Here is a 12,779-nt window from a genome sequence, read left to right on the forward strand (position 1 = left end):
CCTGAAATTTTATTTATTTTTTATTTTGTTTTTTCAATTATAGTTGTCCCATTTTTCCCCCATTTCTCTCCCCCACCCAGCCCACCCCTTCTCCCACAATCATATCTCTCCCTTTTGTCCATGTCCATGAGTCATTTATACATGTTCCTTGACTAAACTCTTCCCTTACTTATCCCCATTCTCTCCCTCCCCCCTCCCCCCTATTGACTGCTACTCTGCTCTTTGTACTATTTAGTTCTTTTGTTTGTGTTGTTCTTTAGTTTCCTGTATTAGGTGATATCATATGGTATTTTGCTTTCTTTGCCTGGCTTATTTCACTAAGCATAATTCTCTCTAGTTCCATCCATGTTGTCGCAAATGGCAGGAGTTCCTTCTTTCTCTCTGCTACATAGTATTCCATTGTGTAAATGTACCACAGCTTTTTGATCCACTCATCTACAGGTGGGCACTAGGCTGTTTCCACCACTTAGCTATTGTAAACAGTGCTGCTATGAACATAGGGGTGCATACGTTCTTTTGAATTAGTGTTTTAGGGTTTTTCAGGTATAATCCTAGTACTGGAATCGCTGGTTCAAAAGGCAATTGCATTTTTAGTTTTTTTGAGGTAATTCCATACTGTTTTCCATAGTGGCTGCACCAGTCTGCATTCACACCAACAGTGCAGTAGGGTTCCCATTTCTCCACATCCTCGCCAGCACTTGTTGTTTGTTGATTTGTTGATGATGGCCATTCTGACTGGTGTAAAATGGTATCTCATCGTGGTTTTTATTTGCATCTCCCTGATGGCTAATGGTGTTGAGCATTTTTTCATGTGTCTATAGACCTTCTGTATGTCCTCTTCAGAGAAATGTTTGTTCAGGTCCTTTGCCCATTTTTTAATTGGGTTGTTTGTTTTCTTGATGTTGAGTCGTATAAGCCCTTTATATATTTTGGAGATCAGTCCCCTGTCTGTAATGTCATTGGCAAATATATTTTCCCATATGGTTGGTTTCCTTTTCATCTTGCTGATGTTTTCTTTAGCTGAGCAGAAACTCTTTAGTTTGATGTAGTCCCAATTGTTTATTTTTTCCTTTATTTCTCTTGCCTTAGGAGATGTATCCGTGAAAATATTGTTCCGTGGGATATCTGAAATTTTCCTTCCTATGTTTTTCTCTAGGACTTTTATGGTGTCATGGCTTACATTTAAGTCTTTGATCCATCTTGAGTTTATTCTTGTGTGTGGTGTAAGTTGGTGGTCTAGTTTCATTTTTTTGCAAGTTCCTATCCAGTTCTCCCAGCACCATTTGTTAAAGAGGCTCTTCTCACTCCATTTTATGTTCCTTCCTCCTTTATCAAATATTAGTTTAACATAGAGGCCTGGGTTTATTTCTGGGCTCTCTATTCTGTTTCACTGATCTATATGTCTGTTCTTATGCCAGTACCAGACTGTTTTGATCACAGTGGCTTTGTAGTATTGTTTGATATCAGGTGTGATTTCTCCTGCTGTGTTCTTCTGTCTCAAGATTGCTTTTGCTATTCGGGGTCTTTTTTGGTTCCATATGAATTTTTGAAGTATTTGTTCTAGGTCTGTGAAATATGTCTTTGATATTTTAATAGGGATTGCATTGAATCTGTAAATTGCTTTGGGTAGTATGGCCATTTTGATGATGTTGATTCTTCCCATCCAAGAACATGGTATTTGCTTCCATTTATTTGTATCTTCCTTAATTTCTTTCTTCAATGTTATGTAATTTTCAGAGTACAGGTCTTTTATCTCTGCTTAAGTTTACTCCTAGGTACTTTATTTTTCTTGTTGCTATAGTAAATGGTATTTTCTTTTTTGTCTCTGTCTCTGCTATTTTATTGTTGGTGTACAGAAATGCCTTAGATTTCTGTATATTTATTTTGTACCTGCTATTTTGCCAAATTCACTTAATATATCGAGTAGTCTTTTAGTGGGGTTTATAGGGTTTTCTAGGTATACTATCATGTCATCTGCATTTAATGACAGTTTTACTTCTTCTTTCCCAATTTGGATGCCTTTTATTTCTTTGTCTTGTCTGATTGCTGTGGCTAGGACTTTCAACACTATGTTGAATAGGAGTGGAGAGAGTGGACAGCCTTGTCTCGTTCCTGATTTCAGGGGGAATGCTTTCAGTTTTTGTCCATTGAGTATGATGCTGGCTTCAGGCTTCTCATATATAGCCTTAATTATGTTAAGGTATGCTCCCTCTATTCCCATTTTGCTGAGTGTTTTCATCATAAATGGGTGTTGTACTTTATCAAATGCTTTTTCTGTGTCTATTGATATGATCATGTGATTTTTGTGTTTCATTTTCTTTAGGTGATATATTTATTGATTTGTGAATATTAAACCATCCTTGCATCCCTGGGATGAATCCCACTTGATCATGGTGTATGATCTTTTTGATGTATTGCTGGATCCTGTTTGCCAATATTTTATTGAGGATTTTAGCATCTATGTTCATCAGTGATATTGGCCCATAGTTTTCTTTCTTTGTTGTGTCTTGACCTGGTTTTGGGATTAGGGTAATACTGGCTTCATAGAAAGAGTTTGGGATTTTTCCCTCTTCTTGGATTTTTCGGAATAGTTTGAGGAGGGTAGAAGTTAGTTCTTCCCTAAATGTTTTGTAAAATTCGCCTGTGAAGCCATCCGGTCCAGGGCTTTTGTGTGCAGGGAGAGTTTTGATTACTGTTTCAAATTCCTTCTTTGTTATTGGTCTGTTGAGACTTTCCACTTCTTCTTGATTCAGTTTTGGAAGATTATATGTTTCTAGAAATTTGTCCATTTCTTCTAGGTTGTCAAATTTCTTGCCATACAGTTGTCTGTAGTAATTTCTTACTGTCGTTTGTATTTCTGTGGTAACAGTAGTGATTTCTCCTCTTCCGTTTCTGATTTTGTTTATTTGGGTCTTCTCTCTTTTTTTCTTGATGAACCTGGCTAGAGGCTTGTCGATTTTGTTTATTTTTTCGAAGAACCAGCTCCTAATTTTGTTGGTCTTTTGGATTGTTTGTTTAGTCTCTATGTCATTTAATTCTGCTCTGATCTTGATGATTTCCTTTCTTCTTCTTGCCCTAGGCTTTGTTTGTTGTTCTAGTTCTTGTAGCTTTAGGGTTAGATTTTTTATTTGAGATTCTTCTGTTTTTTTCAGATATGCCTGTATTGCTATGAACTTCCCTCTTAGGACTGCTTTTGCTGTGTCCCATAGGTTTGGGGCTGTTGTGTGTTCATTAACATTAGTTTCCAGAAATTTCTTGATTTCTTCTTTGATGTCATTGTTAACACATTCATTATTAAATAGCATGTTCTTCATTCTCCCTGAGTTTGGGTGTCTTTGATTTTTTTCTCTGAGGTTGATTTTTAGTTTCAAGGCATTGTGGTCTGAAAAGATGCTTGATATGATTTCAATTTTCTTGAATTTGTTGAGGCTTGTTTTGTGTCCTATCATGTAGTCTATCTTTGAAAATGTCCCATGTGCATTTGAAAAGAATGTATATTTTGCTTCTTTGGGGTGGAACGTTCTATATATATATCAGTTAGGTCCATGTGGTTTAGTGTGTTGTTCAATGCCTGTATATCCTTGATGTTTCTTTGTTTGGATGATCTGTCTATTGTTTATAATGGAGTGTTGAAGTCCCCTACTATGAGTGTATTGTTGTTGATATCCTTCTTGTGGTCTTCTAGTATTTTCTTTATGTATTTGGGTGTTCCTATGTTGGGTGCATATATGTTTATCAGTGTTATATCTTCTTGATGGATTGTTCCCTTAAGTATTATGAAATGTCCTTCTTTGTCTCTTTTTATTGCCCTTGCTTTGAAATCCATTTTGTCTGATATGAGGACTGCTACCCCGGCTTTTTATTCTGGTCTGTTTGCTTGGAATACTTTTTTTGTATCTCTTTACTTTCAGTCTGTAAATCTTTTGTTTTGAGGTGTGTTTCTTGTAGACAGCAAATATGTGGGTCCTGTTTTCTTATCCATCTTCGTTAACCTATGTCTTTTAATTGGAGCATTTAATCCATTTACATTTAAGGTTATTATTGATGTGTATTTATTCATTTCCCTTTGTACCTCTGTTCCTCTTTTTATTTTATTTTTTTTTCTTTCCTTCTTTTTTCTTAGAACATTCCCTTTAGCATCTCTTGCAATGCTGGTTTGGTGGAGATGTATTCTTTTAGTCTTCCTTTGTCTGAGAAACTCCTTATTTCACATTCCATTTTGAATGAGAGCCTTGCTGGGTAGAGTATTCTTGGTTGTAGGCCTTTGTTTTTCATTACTTGAAATATTTTTGACCATTCCCTTCTGGCTTGTAGTGTTTCTGTTGAGAAATCGGTCGATAGCCTTATTGGAGCTCCCTTGTATGTTATTTGCTGTTTTTTCTCTTGCTGCTTTTAGGATTCTCTCTTTGTCTTTGAATGTCACCATTTTAATTATGATATGCTTTGGAGCGGGTGTTTTGGGGTTACTCTTCATTGGAACTCTCTGTGCTTCCTGAACTTGCATAACTTTTTGTCCTATCAGTTTTTCAATTCCATGCTCCTTTTCTTCTCCCTCTCTTTTTCCGATGATCCTGATATTATTTCTTCTCATGCTATCCTGTAATTCCCTTACATCTTGTTCATATTTTTTCAATCTTTTTTCATTTTGCTGTATTGTCTGTGAGTTTTTCTCTACATTATCTTTTAACTCACTAATCTGATCCTCTGCTTCGTTTAGTCTGCTTTTGACTGGTTCTACTGTGTTTTTCAGTCAGAGATTGAATTCTTCATTTCTTCCTGGTTCTTGTTAATAGTTTCTATGTCTTTTTTTATGCTGGTGTAGTTCTCTGCAAGTTCTCTGTAATTTTCTTGGAGCTGTTGGTAACGTCCTTGGAGGTTGTCATAGTTGTTTTTAAGGTTGTCAAGTATATTGAGCTTCTTCACCACCATTGTTTTGAATTCTGTGTCTGACATTTGGGCTTATGTCTATTTCATCTACCTCTCTTTCTGGGGATTCCTCTTTTCTTTTAATTGAGAGTTTGTTTCTGCGTCTTACCATGTTGGATTATTCTTGTTTGTTTTTGTTTTTTGAGTTTGTCTGCTTTGACTTCCTACCTTTGTGGTATGAGATTCTTTATTGGAGATCTGGGTGTTTCAGTGGTGCAGTCTCTTTGATCTTCTGAATCTGATGTTCTTGGGGTACCCTTTATGTCATTTGTTTATGCTGTCTAGTTATGTTTCAGATGCTCTTTGGTAGGATCTTCCTTCTGTCTAGTTGATTGAGAGTAACTCTATCCACTTTGTCTTGAGTTCTTTTGTGGAGATGCTGTTAAAAACACAAACACACAGCCCAGGCAGGAGACCCACACCCTCAAAAATATCCCCTACCCTCTATCCCGCTATTGTCAGCCAACGAGCCAGTATTAATATAAATGTAGAGAGATTAGAGCTTTTATACTATAGGAAGAATAGATAAGAGTTGTTTTTAGGGAGGAAAAATATGATTTTTGAGAGAGGGGATGATAGATTAATAATAGTTGAGACTATGCAAGCCAGTAGGTAATATTTACATTGTATGTTAATAAAAATAGAAGAAAAGGATGAAAAAATGCAGAATATAGTAAGAAAGTCCGATTGTATAGTATTGGATTTATATAGTAATTATATTCTATTTATTTAGAGTGAAAGGGAGGCTAAACTAGACACACAAACAAATAACGATTAAAGAGGAAGGATGAAAAGGAGAGATTATATGAAATAAATTAGACATATAGTTTTTTGGGTTTTTTTTTCCCCCTTCTCTTCTTTTTTTCTTTTTTAAGGAAGGGAAAAAAAACGAAAAGAAAGGAATGTTTTTACTCTGTTCAGCCTTTGTGTGTTGTCTTCTTTTTCTGCGTTTCCAACTGGTCTAATTTGGCGGGTCAGAGGTTCTTGTTTCTTACAGCAGTGGTGTGCGCCCGCGGTGTCCAGCACAGCGCGCTCCCTTGGCACCCGCTGGAGCCAGCTGAGATGCCTTTGCGCGCTCGCCCCTGTACACGCAGGGTGGCCAAGAGCTTGCCTCCGGCCTGTCGAGCAGCACTCTGGGAGCTGGTCTCTTGCCTCCCAGGGTGGGGTCCCAGACACTTGGGCACAGTGGAAGTGAGCGACTGGCTCCTACTGAAGCCTGGCTGAGGTGCTTCCGCTCTTACATGCCCGTGCGCATGCAAGGTGGCCCGAGAGCTAGCCACAGTCCCACCAAGCTGAGCTCTGGGAGTTGATTTCTCGCCTCTTAGGGCGGGGCCCCAGACACTTGTGCACAGTGGAAGTGAGCGTCTGTGAGTCGCTGCTGCACGCTGTTCCCACACCCGTCTGGGCGAGCACAAGCGGAGCCTGAGCAAGTGGTCTGCATTCCGGCCTGGGGCCTGGTGCCCACTGGAGCTGACTAGGGGTCTCTGCGCACGGTCTTCTGTGTGTTCAGTGGGCCCTCCCTGTGCCCATTGGGGCACTGATCTTATGTTTGTTGGGGCGTGTCTGAGGGGCACCTGGACTTGCGGCTGTGCACCTGGGCCAGTGAATGAGGGCACTTTCTTATGTGCGCCCGCGTGACCCAAGGGGAGGGTTGGGGAGTGGACGAGCACACCTCTGTGCTTGTGCTCCTCAAGAATGTCCTACCACCCCCAAACTTTCCACCCCTCTCCGCAGTCCACAAGAGAAAAATATAAAGGAAAATTATGTTCTCACTTGCACAGCAGTATGCTGTCTCCTGTCCTTCGGCGCCAAGGCCACGTGGTCTAGTCCTGTCTCTGCCAGCGGGCAGAGATCCGCTCTCCTCCTGACTCCTCTCTGGGGAAGCCTGTGGTCGCCAAAAAGCCTTTGTGTACTTCCAGCCGCAGCTCGGGCAGCCGCCCCAGTCAGGAATCCCATCTCGTCCCTTTTTCCTCCACTATCCTCACTAAACAGGTTGTTCCCAGATGGTTTTTCTCTAATCCAGCAGTGCCAAGGCTCGACTCCTGCCAGTGTCTAGCTGCTCACTGAGATGTTCTGTCTGCAGTTAGTCCAAACTACAGATGGGTCTCGGGAACCTGAAAGTGCATCCTCCCCTCACTCCTCCGCCATCTTCTCCAGGTTGTGCTTTTTATGTCATGTCTAAGGACTTTGCATCAAGCTCTAGGTCTCCAAGATTTCTTTTTGTTATCTACTAAATGTGTTTTAGTTTTAAGCTTTACATTTAAGTCTATGACCCATTTTTATTTAACTTTTATATAAGAATTGAGGTTTATTTTAATTTATGTGATCATGGCTATCCAGTTGTTAGCACAATTTGTTAAAAAGACTAGCCTTACCCCATTGAATTACTATTGCTCCTTTGCCAAAAATCAGTTGATTATATGCATCTGGGTCTACTTCTACTCTACTCCATTGATTCCTGTCTATCCCTCCACGAGTACCACCTTGTCCTGATAACTATCGTTATGTAATAAGCCTTAGCATCAGGTAGATTCTTTTTAAAAAACTGCTATAGTTCTAGTTCCTTTCCATATATGTTTTATACTGAGCTTGTCTATATCTTTTTAAGAATCTTGCTTGGATTTTTATAGGAATTGTGTTAAACCCATATATCAATTTGAGAAGTACTGACATCATTACTCTGTTGAGTCTTCAAATCTATGAACATGGCATTTTTCTCCATTTATTTAGATCTTCTTTTATTTCTTTCACCAATATTTTATAGTTTTCAGTATACAATGCCTATACATGTTTTGTTGAATTTACATCGAAGTATTTCTTCTCCTTTTCTGAGCAACTGTAAAGGTTATTCTATTTTTAATTTCAGCTTCCATGTCCTCAATGCTATGAAATAGAAATACAATAGATTTTTGTGTTTTGATCTGATATCCTGTGACCTTGCCAAACTCACTTGTTAGATCTAGGAGAGTTTTTTTTGTTTTGTTTTGGGTTTTTATTTTTATTTTTTGTAGATTCTTTGGGATTTTCTATGTAGACCATCATGCCATTTGCGAATAGAAATGGTTTTATTTTTATCTTTTCCAGCCAGTGTGCCTTTTATTTTCTTTGGTTCATTTATTGCTCTGGCTAGGACTTCCAGTACTATATTGAATAAGAGTGATGTGAGTGGACATCCTTGCCTTGTTCCTGATCTTAAGGGGAAAGCATTCTGTCTTTCACTAACCAGTATGATGTTATGTGTAGGGTTTCTGTAGATATTCATCATCAAGTTGAGGAAGTCTCTATTGCTAGCTTTCTGTGATTTTTAACATAACAAACATGTTGATTTTGTCACATGCTTTTTCTGTATAAATTGATATGATCATATTATTTTTCTCATTTACCCTGTTAACATGGTGGGTTACATTGATTAATTTTCAAATACCAAACCAGCCTCGCTTCCCTAAAATAAACCCCACTTTGTTGTCGTATATAAATTTTATACATATTGCTGAACTCTATTAGCTAATATTTTGTTAAGGATTTTTGTATCTGTGTTCATGAGGGATATTTGTCTGTAGTTTTCTTTTTTCATACTGCCTGTGTCTGTTTTTGGTATCAGGGTATCTGGCATCACAAAATGAATTGGGACTTGTTCCCTACTCTTCTGTTTTCTGGAAGAGATTGTGTAGAAGTGCTGTTAATTCTTCCTGAAAGTTGTATGGAATTCTCCAGTAAAATCATCTGGTCCTGAAAACTTCTTTTCCACATATTTTAAAATTATGAAGCTAATGTCTTCAATATGGCTATTAAGATGATCTACTTCATACTTGGTGAGTTATGGTAGTTTTTGTGGGATTGGTCCGTTTCATCTAAGTTGTCATGTTTATGTTGTTCATAGCATTACCTTATTGTCCTTTTGATGTCTGTGAGAGCTGTACTGCTATCCCCTGGTATCACTGATATAGGTGACTTGGTAATTCCTGATATTGTTAATTTGTATCTTCTCTCTCTTTTTCTTTGTTTTGTTAGAGGTTTGTCAATTTTATTGATCTTTTCAAGGAACTAGCTTTTCATTTCATTGATTTTCTGTATTGTTTTTGTTTTCAATTTCATTGATTTCTGCTCCTATCTTTATTATTTCCGTCTTTCTGTCCAAGTCTACCCAGACAACATAATGAAGCAAAGTGTGCCATTGGTGAAAAAATACATATGGTGTCAGTTCTGTGTGTGTGTGTGTGTGTGTGTATAGTAAGTATAGAAACTGATATTTACAGAGATTGCATCAAAAGAAATTCCCTCCAGAATAAGGTAATGAAACTGGTTTTTCAAGCTTGTGGCTTGTTGTGTTACTTAAGGGCCAGGTATCATTTATATAAACCAGGTTTTTATCCTAAATTGATTCAGAATCCCCCTAAAATTCAGCGTCGTGTTTTGACCTCCGTGGCCTCAGTAAGAGCAATGCCTGCTTGTTTTTCACTCCTCCAGGTTGCTGACAGAGACCCTGCTCAGAAATCAGAAGCCCAGGGTAGGACTCAGAGTTCCACCAGAAATAATTAGCAGTTATCTGTGATTTTTAACCATGGCTAATTTCTGGTCTGTCTATAAAATAAAAATAAATATAACCACAAATCCAAAGCCCAGTCACTATTTTCCAGAAGTCCAGCTTATCTTTTTTAATTTGGTGTTTTGTGATTGATATTTTAAAACATGATGGCAAAATGCTCATATTGTTTTTTGTTAATACACAAACTACATAATATTTTTATTGGTTTCTTGAGCAAGTGTTGTTATTCACAAAGGACAAAATTTTGGCAATTGAAAAATATGATCACAGGATTATTTCAGCAGATAAGCCTTGTATATACCCTGAGAGCAATTGGCAACATGGTGGCTGTCTTCTTGGAGTCCCCAGTTTAAGTGACACATGGATGAAGTGGGAGGGTAGAATGGCACACACCCAGACAGCCAAATGAACAGGTAACCTTCTTACCCTGTAGTGCAGTAATACAATCACTCAAGGACAAGTTAGGACACTCTGTACTGTATAATCCTATTAGACTGAGAATTTATGATAAAGCTCTCTGTAAGATAACTTAAGGAATAAAGTTTGGGAGAAGCCCTGAGCTCCTTATGTAATTTCATTTGTAACTGATATTTTTAAAGAGGTTCAAGATGATACCTTGTAATCAAAGGCAGTATCCTGGAAGGTGAAGAGCTGCTGCTCTGATGTCTAACAGACTCAGTTGCAATCTTGATTCCATCATTTTCTACCTTTGTGATCTTGGGCAATTTATTTAACCTCTGCAACTCACAGTTTCTTCAGTGGTTAAATGGGGATGACAATAATATGAGGACAAAATGTGACAATTAATAAATGTGATAAAGAATTCTCTCATTAAATTTACCATCTGGCACATGATAAATGTTTAATATATTTTAGGTATTATCATTACTAATCATAGTATCACTACTGCTATGATTACTATTATTATTACTAGTGAATCTTAAATTAATGGAATGTAGCTTGCTTTTCTGGAATTTGTTATAATTTTTTAATACTATAGTAATGTAGAGACTCTGGATAAGTCACAGTCCGAATGTGTGGCTAATTAAAAGTACCACTTTAAGAAGCATCACCTTCTCACTTGCATATTTCAGGGAATATTAGTAGCATGAGAATTTAGGTATGTCTAACACAGTGTTCCTTAACCTTTTGTTCATTATTTCCACCCCTCAAGGAGCCTTTCAAAATATTTTCCCCAATTTTAATACCACAGTTATTTCTTTTTAAGAAATCTCAGTACCACAATCTACTATGTATCTATTTACGTACTGTGGTGTTTTAGAGGCTACAAACCAATATAATATCTAAACATTGTTTTTGTCCAACAAGAACCAATTTTCATACCCATGGGGGCAATATCACCCTTCATTGAGAATACATGATTTGATGCAGTTGTTTTCAACTGAGGGCAATTTTGCCTCCAAGAGGGCACTTGGCAATATCTGGAGACATTTGTGATTGCACTGGGGTGGGTGGGTGCTTACTGGTATCATGTGCATAGAGGTCAGTGTTCAAAATGTCAAGTTTATGAAACCCTGCTTTTCATGTAATGGTGAAGTTCAAATGCACTCTGGTTACCCCAGCAATTATTAAGGAAGGTGAAAATGGACTATGTGAATTCTTAAGGTCACAAGGTAAAGAGAATAGCAGAAATTGGGTTCCTGACCTTCAGGTTGAATGCATGGACAATGTGATATACTTGTTTCGAAAAAATAAGGCCATCTTTTCTTCTTAAGTATTGTTGCTGTTTTCAGTAATATAGTGCTTTTTGCTTTCTGTCAAATGTGTGTAAAAATATGTGTGAATACTTCAAATATATGTTCAGTAACAACTTTTTTTTTCTATTGTTGTATGGATGTGTCTTGCTTACTAAACAGATGTATTCCTGAAAAAATTGTATAAATTCATTTCCTGTGAGTTGAATTTATTTCTCTGATTTCATTTCATTATATTTTGAGAGGCTTATCTTCATTCCTAATTGATCCTAATTTTGATCTGGCTCCTAACATTGTTGCTTTAAATGTGAACTTAGCAGCCTCTCTGCCTCTCTGAGTTTTAGAGAGGAGAAATAGTTTAAAAGACGGTATGGATATATGTTTAAAGTGACACAGTCTGTTCTTTGATGGACATGGTCCAAGTCATATGCCCAGAGCTCCTGGCTCCCCTGTTGTCCCTGTTGCACTCACATTCCCTTCTTCTGCTGCCCAGAGTTGGTGTCGAGGAGCCCTTCGAAGAGGACCCGAATGAACACTGCTGGCAGTACTTCAGGTGACACAAGGGCATCCTCTGAAACAAATTAACTGGGCCTGGCTTTTCTCCTCTTTCTAACCTGAGATATTTCTCCTCATTCCGTTTGTCTCTTTCTTCCTGCATATGCCAACCCCTGACCCCTTTTAGCAGAGGGGCAAGAGGTCAGGTCATGTCTAATCATTTTCCCACTCTTTCTCTGGGCTGCTTGACATATCACTGTTCCTGAGATTCTGTCCCATTACCCTGCATTTTGGAGAGTGTTGGTGTGTGTCTCCTTGTATAACTGAGCTTAGTGTTAAGAGCAGCACATTTGCAGAGCCACAAATACTTACTTTCCCCACAAAATTCTGCTAATTTTCTAATAAGTCTTCTAACTCATGAAGAAAACTAGAATTTTATATTTCAGCCGTGGTTGGCGTATGGCTCATCCCATCTTAATGAAATACTGTTTTAGTTTTTAAAATATGTTTTTGTGTATTTGTACATAATCACAGTGAATCAGAAGATATGAAAAACAGGCATTTTTAAATCAGAAGATAATTAAAGGCTCTTCTAATGTAATTTGTTTCTCAGTGTGCATCCAAGTTTTTTATTTGATTATACTTAAGGGTGGTGATGTTGGGCAATCAGAATAAAGACTTTAATGTTCTTTCCTTTCTGTATCTTTAACCTGCATGCTTTCTTCCTGATCTGGTTTTGGGTGCTGGTCAATAGTTCAAGGGAAAATAGGCTTGAACTCTGTTCTTGGCATTGTGAAAGTATTTCACTCTTTGAGCACAGTGATGAAAGCAGCTATGCCATGAATCTTGGGATATCACTAGGCCCCGGATGCACATTGTATTGAAACACATACAATTAATTGAAGCATTTAAGTTCCCTGGGTTTTAACTTTTTTCTACTGTTTAAAATACACACATACGCTTTCATTTTTGGATATCTAACTTTAGATACTGATTAAGTTGCAGAGGAAACTCTCTCCTTTGAAATATCCCACCTTTAAGAAGGAAGTTCCTTCAGGCAAAGTGCAAATTATTACACTTGGGACAGGAGAGAATTC

At 37.8% G+C, this 12,779-nt stretch overlaps 1 protein-coding gene across 1 annotated transcript in view; it reads left to right on the plus strand.

Annotated features, from left to right (window-relative positions):
* The window catches only part of SLC9A7 (solute carrier family 9 member A7), a 174,611-nt gene that overhangs the window by 117,118 nt on the left and 44,714 nt on the right, over positions 1–12,779 (plus strand). Inside the window, exon 13 of the mRNA XM_090264238.1 lies at positions 11,681–11,740. Coding sequence (XP_090120364.1) covers positions 11,681–11,740 — 60 coding nt within the window. The remainder of the gene's footprint in view (positions 1–11,680; positions 11,741–12,779) is intronic.

The sequence above is a fragment of the Furipterus horrens genome, unplaced genomic scaffold, assembly GCF_987537825.1.
Source record: "Furipterus horrens unplaced genomic scaffold, mFurHor1.1.pri manual_scaffold_17, whole genome shotgun sequence".
In the NCBI taxonomy this organism is placed as follows: domain Eukaryota; kingdom Metazoa; phylum Chordata; class Mammalia; order Chiroptera; family Furipteridae; genus Furipterus; species Furipterus horrens.